Source organism: Camelus bactrianus, chromosome 2 (genome assembly GCF_048773025.1).
Source record: "Camelus bactrianus isolate YW-2024 breed Bactrian camel chromosome 2, ASM4877302v1, whole genome shotgun sequence".
Taxonomy (NCBI): Eukaryota; Metazoa; Chordata; class Mammalia; order Artiodactyla; family Camelidae; genus Camelus; species Camelus bactrianus.
Genome location: NC_133540.1, coordinates 45,536,799 through 45,550,182, shown reverse-complemented (window position 1 = coordinate 45,550,182; position 13,384 = coordinate 45,536,799). Strand labels below are relative to the sequence as shown.

Sequence of the window (13,384 nt, the reverse complement as noted above, 5' to 3'; positions counted from 1 at the left end):
GAAGTTCCTTAAAGCTCTTCTAAAGTTTGGTGTTGTAGAATAAAACTATTCACTCCATTGGGGCTACAGAGGTAGAAAACATAGCTTTTTCTTCTGTAAATTAAATGTAGTTATTGGATGAGTTCTAAGTAAACTCTGTATTGCTTATAAATATTGTGGTTGTCATTATAAAAGAGTTTGATTGCTTGAACAAAGCACAGGCCCTTCAGTATTCCTTGGTCAAGAGGTGCTGTAAGGTTTTATTTTATGTGCTTAAATGCAGCCTAGTCTTAAACCTATGTATAAGATGAAGTGGTTATCTGGTCTAAAAATTTTTTTGAAATTTCATTATGCACCTCTAATGTTTAAGTCAAAGTTATCCCTAGAAACCTTGGAGTAGTACATATTAAAAAATTTTTTAAATAAGGAAATTTTCTCTTTTTCTGCTGATGTTCTCGTTTCCTTTTCACAAAACTGTATTACTCATGGTTTCATTTTAAATTCAGGAAGAGTTCTAACTTCCAAAAGAATGATTGTTTTTCCCCTTATTTGTTTACTTGGATAGTGAATGATAAAAATTGCTTTTGTGGGAGGTGGGGATCTGGAGCAGGTAAAAAAACACTTGAAAATAATTTGGTTATAATACTATGTGTAAGGCATTGGAACTTTAGAGATGAGACGTAATGATACTAAAGCAATCTTTTCGGTATATAAGTTAATTGAGCAAGGACTTTGCCTTTTTCACTGTTGTATATTGATCATATATAGAGTAGATGCTCATGGAATACTTGTTGGATGAATAAATGATTCCTAATAAGTATCTCCACTTTTGGCTTTAGGTGCGATACCTAGAAGAAGAGAGACCTTTTGCAATTGAGCAAGTTACTGGAATGCTGTTGGCCAAGCTTAAGGAAACTTCAGAAAATGCTTTGAAGAAACCAGTGGCTGACTGTGTGATTTCAGTACGTTTTACCTTAATAATGAATAATAATAATGAATACTGTTGAGTCTTTTCAGTGTATTAGTGTTACGTTGAAATATTTTTCTTCCCTTTTCTTTACTCTTTCTGCTCTTATCCAGTAAATAACCTAAATCTATTTTTACTTTTATATTAAGAAAATTATTTTATTTGGTGAAGTTCAGGGCTGTGTTTCCCATAAACTCAATTGTGATAATCAGTGAATCTTAAAAAAACTAATATATGTGATTAGTGACCTCTGTACCTGCCACTTATCGCAAGGAATCTGTCTAGGTAGCACTTAACTTCCGACCTCTAGGGACCTTGACATTTATGTCAGAGCTTGAAAATGCCCAGTTGGGAATTTGAGATTGTGTATATTCTGTATCATAAAGAAAAGATACTTTTTAAAAATGATAAACTAGATGTATTTAACATGTATACTTCTGGAAATTTTGACATATACATAAACCTGTGAAGCTATCATCATCACAGTCAACATAATAAACATATTAATCACTCCCCAAAATCCACTTGTACCTTTAAGATAAAAATTGTATAAAAGGTGAGCAGCATGGTACTTTGATACACATAGTGAAACAATCACTACAGTCAAGCTAATTAACATAGTTAACCTTTTCAGTGTATGTGTGGTGAGAGTAGCTGAGATCGCCTTTCTTAGCAAATTTCCAGTATATAATACAGTATTATTAACTGTGGTCATTGTGCTGTACATTAGATTTCTGGAACTTACTCATTCTACATAACTGAAACTTTAGTACCCTCTGACCACTGTCTCCCCATTTCCCCCACTTCCTGCTCCTGGTAACCAGCATTCTACTCTATCCTATGAACTCAACTTTTTTAGATTACATATATAGGTGAGATCAAATACTATGCAGTATTTTTCAAAAAGAAAAGATCTATCTTTTAAGAATTCTTAATAAAACATTTAATTATTTACGGTATCTTGTATCTTGAGATCCCATTCCATATTGATAACTAGTTTTTAAGTTATATGTTGTCACCTAAATGTGAATATATTCTTTTTTTATGTTTTTTTAATTACTAAAGTATCATCAGTTATAGTGTGTCAATTTCTGGTGTACAGCACGTCCCAGTCATGCATATACATACATATATTCCTTTTCATAGTGAATATATTCTTAATACTGTTAAACTTGACTCCTTAAGTTCAAGAGTCTCATGTCATCAGAAAAATAGAATCATATTATAAACTCATCAGTGAATTTAGTAATTAGAATTTGTTTGGTATATTTGAAATTTTTTAAGTGAGAGAAAAATATTAGAGCTTAGCCTTCTGTTTTCCAGCCACTTTGTAATAGTAAATAATAGAGTTTACCACTGTCCAGACACTGTTCTAGGCATTTAATGTGTATTGACCCATTTAATCATCAGAACCACTCTGTGAGGTAGGATATTAACCTCAGTTTCACAGATGAAAAGACTGAGGCATAGAGAAGTTAAATAACTTGTCTCAAATCAGCATACCTAATGAGTGGTAGAGCTAGAAATCAAACCTAGATAGTTCATTCCTGAGCCTGGGCTCATTACTCTTCCATCATACTGCCACTTGAAAGGGAATGTAAGAATGGTGCAAATTTTAAAACGATCTTAAATTCAAATCCATTCCTATTTATTTAGCTATACTTGATGTTACTTTCATGTCAGATGTTAGTGTCAAAATATAGCTTTATGAACTTCTTGGTGATTATTAACTGTAGTTAGCACAGTAGACCCATGTGAGCTGTACGAGGGGAAGGACTTTCTCTGTTTTATGCTCTGTCATATCCCTAATGACTAGAAAAGTACCTGGTTCATAAATGCTCATTGAATATTAAGTAAATAGTACATGATAGTTCAGATTTTTGTCAGAAGGATAATACCAAAATCAGGATAAACAAGCTTATCAGAATTCAAGTTCTTTTCCTGTTGTTATCTGTTAAATGAAATTTCTAAATTCAAAAAGCAGTAAGATTGGAGGAGACTACTTAAAATTGGAAGAGCCCCAAGTCATTTTGTACAGGATTATACTTAATTAGCTTTTTAGAAATCTGTCTGTAGACCAAGTGAAAGTGCTTCATAGTTTGATAGAACTAAGTATATGTAAATCTTAATTATAAGTTTTAAATTATGAGTTTATTTTCTTCTACAAAAAGTGTAAAGTTTTTTTATTATTTGTAACATCAGCAAAATTATTTAAGTCAGTACATTTTTAAGGAATTTTACATGTTCTGATTCCTTCCACTGCCTATCACTTTAGTTCCTCCAGTTGTTTGAGTCATAATCTTTGAAGATAGCTCTTTCAAAAATAATTTTTGCCCAGTCCACAATTATGTCAGTCAATCCACAATTCTTTTAGGTGGGCTTCTTTGATCTCCAAAGGAATATGGACACACTTCAAAAATTTCCCACCTGTAATTTTAGGGATCCAGTTTACTCAAGCAGTTTATTTTAGGGCTCTAGTTAAATGTAGGAAGTACGCTGCTATTTTGGCAAATGATCTAAAATTATTATCCCTTCATCATTTCTAATATTGAAAAGCCTTCCTACATCCAATTTTTACTCATCAGCCTCCAAAAAAAAAAAAAAAGTTACAGGTCTCACCACCAGTGCAATAAAATTATGTGATAGAAGCAAAACCTGTGTTGTCATTATAGCCACTATTTCATTTTTTTAGTAGAAACATATTCTTTTTGGTGATTTATAAAAACACATGCTCATCATAAGTCCCCTGTAGTATAGTTCCCCCTCCCTTTGAAATACAACCATTGTAAAAACTTGGGATTGTATTTTTCTAGTAATGCGTACATATGCAAAAATGGAATCGTGCTGTGTGTGCCACCCTTTTTTAAATATAGTAAAGATACTGTTCCATGACAATTCAGATCTATCTGATTCTAACATCTATATAGGATTCCATTATGTGAATATAACAATATATTTAACCAATCTAATTTTTCGCAGACTCTTGAGTTTTTAGTTTTTCATTATTAAAGATGAACAAGTGTGTATCTTTATAGACCAGACCAACACAAGGATTTAATTAACATATTTTTGAAATCCTACAGTATTATTCCATTTTATTAATTGCTTTAAATTTGTGTTCACAATGTAGGTCAAAATTTTATGATATAGAAATTGCCAGCCTTAAAAAAAACTAGTATTTTTTCCTAATTAGTTTAATTAAACCATCATAATTTACCTTAAGCTGTATGTAAGTTTTTTTTAACATTTTTTATTGATTTATAATCATTTTACAATGTTGTGTCAAATGTACATAAGTTTTAGTGCAATTATTTTCATTTTTCAATTGGTGAAATATTTAAGTGAAATCTGTTACACTGAATAACACCCTTAATTATTGTTTTGAAATACCAGATTCCTAGCTTTTTCACTGATGCTGAGAGAAGATCTGTGATGGCTGCAGCCCAGGTTGCGGGTTTAAATTGTTTAAGGTTGATGAATGAAACCACTGCAGGTGAGCAGTTTGCAATCTGAAAATCACTGTGAGAAAAATATTTTTATAGTTTTTTTTAAGCTAATACAAAGCGTTTTTTAAACTCTTATATGTACTAATTCTTATAAGCTTGTTTTGGAGTACAATATTTTGGCAGAGGTTAAACATGTCTTACTTTGGCTATTATAATCATTAATATTATAGAGTTATAGATGGGTAGAGAAAACTAAAAACATTAACGAAATTATGAAAAGTTAGTTTACTTTGAAACTAATAATTTTTATTACTCTACTATGAATTAAAATGTATCAGCGTGACTTATCTTTTGTTTTCCAAGTGATTGCTGTCCTGGAATAAACCTAACTCTTTGTTCTTACACAGTTGCACTAGCATATGGAATTTACAAACAAGATCTTCCCCCGTTAGATGAGAAACCAAGAAATGTAGTATTTATTGATATGGGCCATTCTGCCTACCAGGTCTCGGTTTGTGCTTTTAACAAAGGAAAACTTAAAGTAAGTAAATTATTTGCTGTATTTAATTTTAATGGTTAACAGCATATAAGACTACATAGAGAAATTGAATGCCTGGGTTTAAACACCTTGGCTCTGCCACTTAAAAACTTTGAGGACAAAATAAGTTAATGTATATAAGATGCTTGGAATGCCGTAAAGATATTATAATTTATTAGCTGACTTAATAACTCAATAAAAATAACTATCAGGGAGCATAAATTACATATTTATAAATATATATAGGCGACATTTTCTAAAATGATTCCCGTTGTGTTTAGAACCCCTTCTATCCAGGAGCCCCTTATCAAAATTCTCTACAATGTGGCATTATTTACTTTTGTTTATCTTCTTATAGCCTTTGTTTGGTTTTATATTCTTTTTTACCTTGATTATCTTATCCAGACTTACACGCTCACTCTCTCCATTTCTCACATGTGTAGAATTTGCTCAGAAGATTAAATGCTTTGGATTATCCAACACCTTTTAGAGCCTTTTGTATTGCAGTTTATATTATTACAATAACATTCTTCTAATCAGAAAATTAAAGGGAAATGACTCATAGTGAATGCAGGGTAATTTTTTGCAAATTGGTTTAATCCTTGGAAGTTAGTTTTGAATTTTAACTTAATTAAAACATTTTTCTTTCTTCCTTTTTAGTGACTACCTTGGAGTAGACCTATAATTTTTTAGATCACAGACCCCTTTGGAAGTTTGATAAAAGCTATGACCCTTCTCCCCAGAAGGATGCACATTTCCACTAGTCACATACCTACACAGTTTTGCATCTAATTTTAGGTAATACTGGACATCATGAGAAGTTTGTCCATGAATTTTCCATGCTAGACTGGGATGACACCCCCATCAGATTGTGCTCACATCCTACAGTGATGTTTACCACTATTCCACCACTTGTCCTTGGGAAAAAAAGCTGATGAACCATACCAACAATGGGATTCTCCTTTTTTAGCAGTGACTACTAAAAGTAGTCATTTTTGCCCTCTACCCTGGGAATTGAGACTAGATGTCTTGGTTGTGTTTTCCAGAGCTGTAGTGGTGTAGTGCTCTGACTTGTCTACTCCTCTTCCATTTGACTGTTAGTTGTGGTCTATTGCTCAACAAGTTTATTATATTGAATTCTTGTCTCGCCTCATTTTTTTCTGTTTTCTTTTTTGGTCCCTTGTGTGCTTTTTTCTTCCTTCTATGTATTTATAAAAAATAGCCTGGCTTTTTCAGCCATAAGGAATGAAATGATGCTATTTGCAGCAACTTGGATGGACCTAGAGATTATCATATTAAGTGAAACAAGTCAGACAGAGAAAGACAAATATATGATATCACTTATATGTGGAACCTAAAAAAAGATACAAGTTTTAAAAAAATAGCCTGACTTTTGGGGCAAGGGTTGGGGGCACTAATTCCTGATTTTTAAATTGACAAATTGCAAAATACTTTAGATTTGATCTTTGAATTGGTTCTTCTTGGCTGTTTTGTTTTGGGTTACATATTTAGAACTGTTTCCTTGCTCTCTTTTTTTTTAAACTTTTAATTGAAGTATAAAATCAATGTTGTATTAGTTTCTGCATACAACATACTGATTCAGTTATACAAATATATATATTCTTTTTCACTATAGGTTATTACAAGCTATTGAATACGTTTCCTTGCTCTCTTAAACATGGTTTTTGGCCCACCTGTTCAGTGCTGTTGTACAACCATAGGATGTGAGATAATGAAGTTTTAGTCATTGTAACTGAATTATTTCAGAATTAGAATTATTCTTTTACTTCATGGTATATAGCTCTGTAACCTAAAGCAGATAATTCAGAGTGGATAAATATGTTGGCTAAAAATTAGTGATAGTTACTACAGGTGATTCCAAATTTGGCACCCCTGTGATTTTTGACAAGATTTGCGGTTTTGGTTTTATTTTCAATTTAAAAGGTATTTTTGTTTTTTGTTTGTTTTTCTGAAAGCATCTATATTTCTGAAAATTCAGTTCTCATTTTTCAATTAAACAGGTCTTGGCTACTACATTTGATCCATATTTGGGTGGCAGGAACTTTGATGAGGCTTTGGTAGACTACTTCTGTGATGAGTTCAGGACCAAATATAAGATAAATGTGAAAGAAAACTCTCGGGCCTTGTTGCGTTTATATCAGGAATGTGAAAAACTAAAGAAGCTAATGAGTGCAAATGCATCAGATCTTCCACTGAACATTGAATGTTTCATGAATGACCTTGATGTTTCTAGTAAAATGAACAGGTACTATGTATGTTTTCAGTTTGAAAAGTGTTTGCTTATTTTATAATATTTAAATCATGTCTGAATGTTTTCATTCTGTTATTTTAGAAGATATGCTCAATTTTTATATTTCAAAATAGTGAATTTTAATTGTTATTCTACAAGATATGCTCAATTTTATATCCCAGAGTAATGAATTTTATTTCATTTTCCCACAGGGCTCAATTTGAACAATTATGTGCTTCCCTCTTCGCCAGGGTTGAACCACCATTAAAAGCAGTAATGGAACAAGCTAGTAAGTGGAAGTTACTGAACTAACCATCAGAACTGTATCATGGTGTTATTTGAATGGGATGGGAAATGGTAAAAACAATGAAAACTTCATACGGTGTTTGAAGATTTGTATTTATTTTAGAGATTATAACTCATTCTTTATTCCATAACAACAGGGCACTAAAATTGGAGCTTATGAGAACTCCTGACTTATACTGTTCACATCATAAAACTAATGCTGGTTATATTTGAAGGTGTTTATATGAAAGTTTTTGAAGATTCTAAGATGAAAAGTAGAAATGGGGACATGACTGCTTTTTCTTAAGGTTTTTGGTAATCAGTTAAAAATACCTTCTGTGGGGATTTGTGAGGTAAAAGTTTAAAAAAAATTGAAGGACTCTGAAGAGTGCCTTTAAAGCCCATGAAGTGCTTGTCCGTCCTTACTGTCACTTCATCATCTAGACCGAGTGACACACAGATAATTAATATCTATCAAATTTTGCCTTTTTCCAAAATTTGTTTCTATCTTCTTTCCATTTTACCTTGTTTTGAGCAAATTTTAAAAAGCCACTTTTAAAAGAATTAATTTCCAGGGTTTACTGTTCACATTTTTATAAAGATGATGTTATTTTTCTCAATTAAACATTTTGTTTTTCAGACTTACAACGTGAAGATGTAAGTAGCATAGAAATTGTAGGGGGAGCAACACGAATTCCTGCAGTGAAGGAACAAATCACTAAATTCTTTCTTAAAGACATAAGTACCACATTAAATGCCGATGAAGCTGTTGCAAGAGGATGTGCATTACAGGTGTGATTATTAATCTTTCTTTCTTTTTTTTTTAGAATGTATATTTTGCCAGAAATATGATAGACCTAAAGGAATGTCTTAATAGTATCTGGTCCAACCACTCATCAGTAAGCTAAAATGAAATCGAAATTATTCCTGAAAAATAAGTGTGGTGTCTTACTTGTTTTTAAATTGTCATAGGGTAACATATCCATATTTGTACTGAGAGAACATTTATTCTATGAATTCTTGTAATTTCCTATTTAAAATTCTTTTTTTGAGATTTAATATTTTACATTAATTTTTGTAAGGTCACAGAAGGAGTACTCTGACATTTTAAATTTACTAGTTATTACCAAAAAAAAAAGTAACAATTTTATTATAAGAACTTTACTAAGCAGTTCAATCAGGGTAACCTAGGATGTGTTTGGTGTTTGTTGATTTAAATATGATATTCATCTTATTTTCAGTGTGCGATTCTCTCACCAGCATTTAAAGTGCGTGAATTTTCCATAACAGACGTTGTTCCCTATTCAATCACACTAAGATGGAAGACCTCTTTTGAAGATGGAAATGGGTGAGTTACTTCTAAAGTCTTGGTTAGATCTTGTCATAAATAACCAATTTGAACCTGTTTTTCTAAATTAGAGGAATTTGCACTTCTTAAAATTGTCAAATACTTTTAAATAAAATTTTAGAAAAAAGAATATAAAAATGATATGTAATATGTAAGCCATGATGGCATACTTTTTATTAATATCTGATTATAAAAGTAAAACATTCTCGTTTTCAAAGAAAAATCACAGTACAGAAATATAAATACTTAAAAACCTGCATTTACCATGCCCCAACTCCCTTAGCCCACTTTGTAAGAGGTAACTATTGTTAACAGGTGGATGTATGTCCAGTCATTTTCTTTGACTATCCAAATAAAAGCACTTTTTAAATACTTACATGGTCATCTATGTACCTCCAGTACAACTTGCTTTTTTAAATACATGCCACCTTTCCATGTCAATAGACAGTAACTATTTTTTCAACAATTATATGTGCCATAATTTAACCAGTACACTGTGTAGTCATGTTTTTCCTGTTTCAAGCAGTGCTATTAGGAATATCTTTTTACACATCTCCTTTAGTTATGTTTGGTATATCTGTAAGGTAACTGTGTAGGAGTCAAATTAAGCCAAAGGATTGGAGCATTATTGTAACTATTACTGCCAAATTATCCAGTAAAAAGACTATATATATTTATATTCCTATTAACATTGCATGACATAACCTATTTTAGTTCATTTTCCCCTATAAGTTTAACATTCTAATAGTTAAAAAAAAAGCACTTTGTTACTAAATTTGTATTTTTGACTATTGTGAGCTGCAGTCTTTTCATGCTTTGACATTTATATTTCCTTTTCTGTGAACTGCTGGGATTTAATAGCCTACTTCCCTAAGAAAATGAAATTTGTATTTCAAGTATTATATTTGACTACTTTTCAGACGTATAATTTGTATAATAAAATAAACTTGTATTTATGTTTTGAAGTTGCGTTTAAAATTTTGTTCTGTGCTCTATACATCCACACCCCCAAGAAACTGAAATTATTGCACAAATTTCAAAAATACGGATTATCAGCCTGATTGGGAGGTTTTTGCTAGGCATCCTAAATGGCATGTGTTAATGTCAATTTTGAGGCAAGAAATATTCTTTAAAGTTAATTTGAATTAATTTGAATTAAAAGTATAAGTGATCCAGAAAAAAAAATTACAAGAAAACATATGGGAAGTTAAATATAAATAAAGTAAAAATATTCTAGTGACTATAATAAGAAAGTAGAAGGTAATGGGAGGTTCTTCAAAACTAGGATAAAGGAAAAGGTCCATAAAGGTGAGATTTTCAAACCTTGCATAATTAATATGATGATGGTATACATAATACTAAAGAATGCATTTATGGGCCACTATAAGCAACAGTTATAAATAATTTCTGTTACACTGTTGAAGGAATAGGAATTGCTATGTATAGTTTAAAAGCCTCCAGTACTAGAGAAGAGAAAATACTGTAAAAGACATTGTTACATCAACCGAAAAAATTGGAATATGGATTGTAAAGTATCAGTGTAAGTTTATAAAGTTGACAACTGTACTGTGGTTATGTTAGAGAATGTCCCTGTTAGGAAATACACATTGAAGGATTTAGAGGTAAAGGGATATCATGTATGTACCCTCAAGCTGATCAGAAGAAATTATACACATTCACAGAGTGTATGCACTGAAATGATGAAAGAAATGGGATAAAATAGTAGCAAATTTACATAAAGGTACACAGGTGTTCCTTACCCTGTTTTGATTTTTGTACCATTTTATGAATTTGAAATTATTTCCAAATAAAAGTATTTTTTTAAGGGAGCAAGAATACAAAGAGTTACATATAATAAGTATTTTGGAAACTAATGGATAGAATTTGATCCTCAAGATGTGAGCAAAAAAAAAAATCTCTATATATTTGCCTTAAAAATATACCTGTTTTCAGGTATTTTTTTTCTTTTTAGTAGGATTAGATTGTCTGTTACTATGACAGACATTCTAAAAACTTTCAGCCATAAACCTGTCAAAACGCATATTTACAGCAAAATCAGTAATTATTTTGCTTAATCTTTGTGCACAGAGGTCTTTACAGTTGTTGCTTATGAATTCAAAATGAGATGGATTCTGTAATTAGGTTCATAGGCAACTTTCTGTTTGTTTTTAACTGTTTTCCCACTCTATTTTAGGGAATGTGAAGTATTCTGTAAGAATCATCCTGCCCCATTCTCAAAAGTCATTACTTTCCATAAGAAGGAACCATTTGAACTAGATGCATTTTATACTAACTTACATGAAGTGCCTTATCCTGATCCAAGAATTGGTGAGAGAACTCCACAATTTTTTTTTTTTTACAAATTTTAGCCTCTAATAAATATGTTAAGATTTGAATCAAGGAAACAAATTAACGTTTCAGCTAAGCTAGCACTGGGTTTTTAAAGAAGGATACTCATACTTTTTTCTAAATATGCACTTTTTAGTGCTTAGAGTTTCTGAGGTAACAGCAGCTTTGGATCTTTTTCAGTTCATTTTGACTTCTGTATTTAAAACGGACTGTAATTGGTCTGAAAGATTTGAGTGAGGGTTATTTTTATGGGAAAACTCTAATCAGTAAATTGAAATTGTGCTGCTGATTATTTATTTTCTGATTTTAAACCTGTATTCATTGGCAACAACTAGAATAAGTATCACTGGATTAATAAGGGGAAATAGGAGACTGTACTACCCATTTTAGCTGAGTGTGATGTTTTTAGAAGATATAAAACAAAGTACGATTTTGTATCATTTAAAAGAGGAAGAATATTAAGTTCTGAAGTTTTCTAATTATTGACAGACTAAAAAGGGGACAACATAAATATTTAAATTATGTTATTTAAAGCAGTAATAGTAAGTTACTGAAAATGGTGTTCGTTTCCTAGGGCTTCTGTAACTAAGTACTACGAACTAGGTGGTTTCAACAACAGAAATGTACTGTCTCAGTTCTGGAGGCTAGAGGTTCAAAATCAAGGTGTTGGCAGGATTGGTTCCTTCTGAGGGCTGTGAGGGAAGGATCTATCACAGGTCTCAGTCCTTGGTTCATAGATGGCCATCTGTATATTCACATGACATTCTCCTTGGTATTGAAATAAGGATACCATGTTTTTGGATTAGAGCCTACCCTGATGACTGCATTTTAACTGGATTACCTTGTAAAGACTCTGTCTCCAACTAAGGTCACCTTCTGAGGTACTGAAGAGTAGAGTTTCAATATATGAATGGGGTGCGGGGGAAGGTGTTAAGAACTGAACTTATAAAAAAGGTCAACCGGATTTTTTTTACTATACAGTTTTTCTGCCCAGTATTCTCTCTCTACTATGGATAACATTATATATTTGAGACTTTTTTTTGAAAAATAAAACATCAGTAGATTTCTTAAAGTGAAAAATTAATGTGACCTCAGTAGGTAGTAGTGACTGGATAACTTAGCAATTTTGCTATAGGAAAAATCCAGAAAAAAGTTTTAAATTGCTTTATTTATGAATTACCAAATGATTATGAGTATCTATTTTGTTTTCAAACTCAGAAACTGAATTTTGTTATTTTGGTTGTAGTGTGGCAATATTACAAAACACTTAAAAGTTACATTGCCTTGGGTTAGGATTTGTCCTTAAGATCCCAACTCCTTTTTCCTAGCATTGGTGATTTTGAACAGATTGCTTAACCTTTCTGAATTTTTACACCAGGTTATTTATTAGTGTATAAAAAGGTGATCTTGGGAAAATTCCTGTCCCATGGTAATTAATCAGGATATGATAATAATTTTATGATTTTTTTTTGCCAGCATCTGAAAGATGATAGTAAAATTATTGAATGAATGAATTGAATGAGTTAATCTGAGGCCCAGGTACTGATCAAAGCTCTTTTTTCCTTCAGGGAGCTTCACTATTCAGAATGTTTTCCCACAGTCTGATGGTGACAGTTCCAAAGTGAAGGTTAAAGTTCGTATTAACATCCATGGAATCTTCAGTGTGGCTAGTGCATCAGTAATTGAGAAGCAGAACATAGACGGGGATCCCAGTGATGTTCCTATGGAGACAGAAACTTCTCTTAAGAATGAAAGCAAAGATGATGTGGTATGTAGAAATTGTATTTCCAGATTCCTCTAATTAATAATATATACAGTACCTTAATTGTAACTGGTACTTTAGTAGTTGAAAACATTAATACTGAGGTTTTACTCAGAAGTTATGCTGTTGGAATCAGTGTATAGACTTATAAAAATAAAAGCATTAAAGAATAATTCTATTTTGAATGCGCTGCATCTTTCACATTGTAACATACTTTTCAGAGGCTTGCATATATCTTCATAGCATTATATGGAAAATATGTATATGTGTCTGGAGTCATCTTTCCTAAATTCTTTTCATCTATTAAAAACATTTATTATTGCTAACTTTTTTGCTTACAGATAAACCAATTCAGAATAGTAAATTCTGAACTGTATACATATGTATTTTTAGATTGAAAATCCATGCTTAATAAAGAATTTTTCAGGACTTAGGGGATATCTGTGGCAGTTGACCAAA

General features: G+C 31.6%; 1 protein-coding gene across 1 annotated transcript in view; it reads left to right on the top strand.

The window, feature by feature from the left end:
- The window catches only part of HSPA4L (heat shock protein family A (Hsp70) member 4 like), a 50,585-nt gene that overhangs the window by 15,330 nt on the left and 21,871 nt on the right, over positions 1–13,384 (top strand). The window contains exons 5-13 of the mRNA XM_010952569.3: positions 819–941; positions 4,340–4,439; positions 4,800–4,933; positions 6,952–7,196; positions 7,394–7,470; positions 8,107–8,258; positions 8,708–8,814; positions 11,009–11,142; positions 12,732–12,931. Of these exons, the coding sequence (XP_010950871.2) occupies positions 819–941; positions 4,340–4,439; positions 4,800–4,933; positions 6,952–7,196; positions 7,394–7,470; positions 8,107–8,258; positions 8,708–8,814; positions 11,009–11,142; positions 12,732–12,931 (1,272 nt within the window). The remainder of the gene's footprint in view (positions 1–818; positions 942–4,339; positions 4,440–4,799; positions 4,934–6,951; positions 7,197–7,393; positions 7,471–8,106; positions 8,259–8,707; positions 8,815–11,008; positions 11,143–12,731; positions 12,932–13,384) is intronic.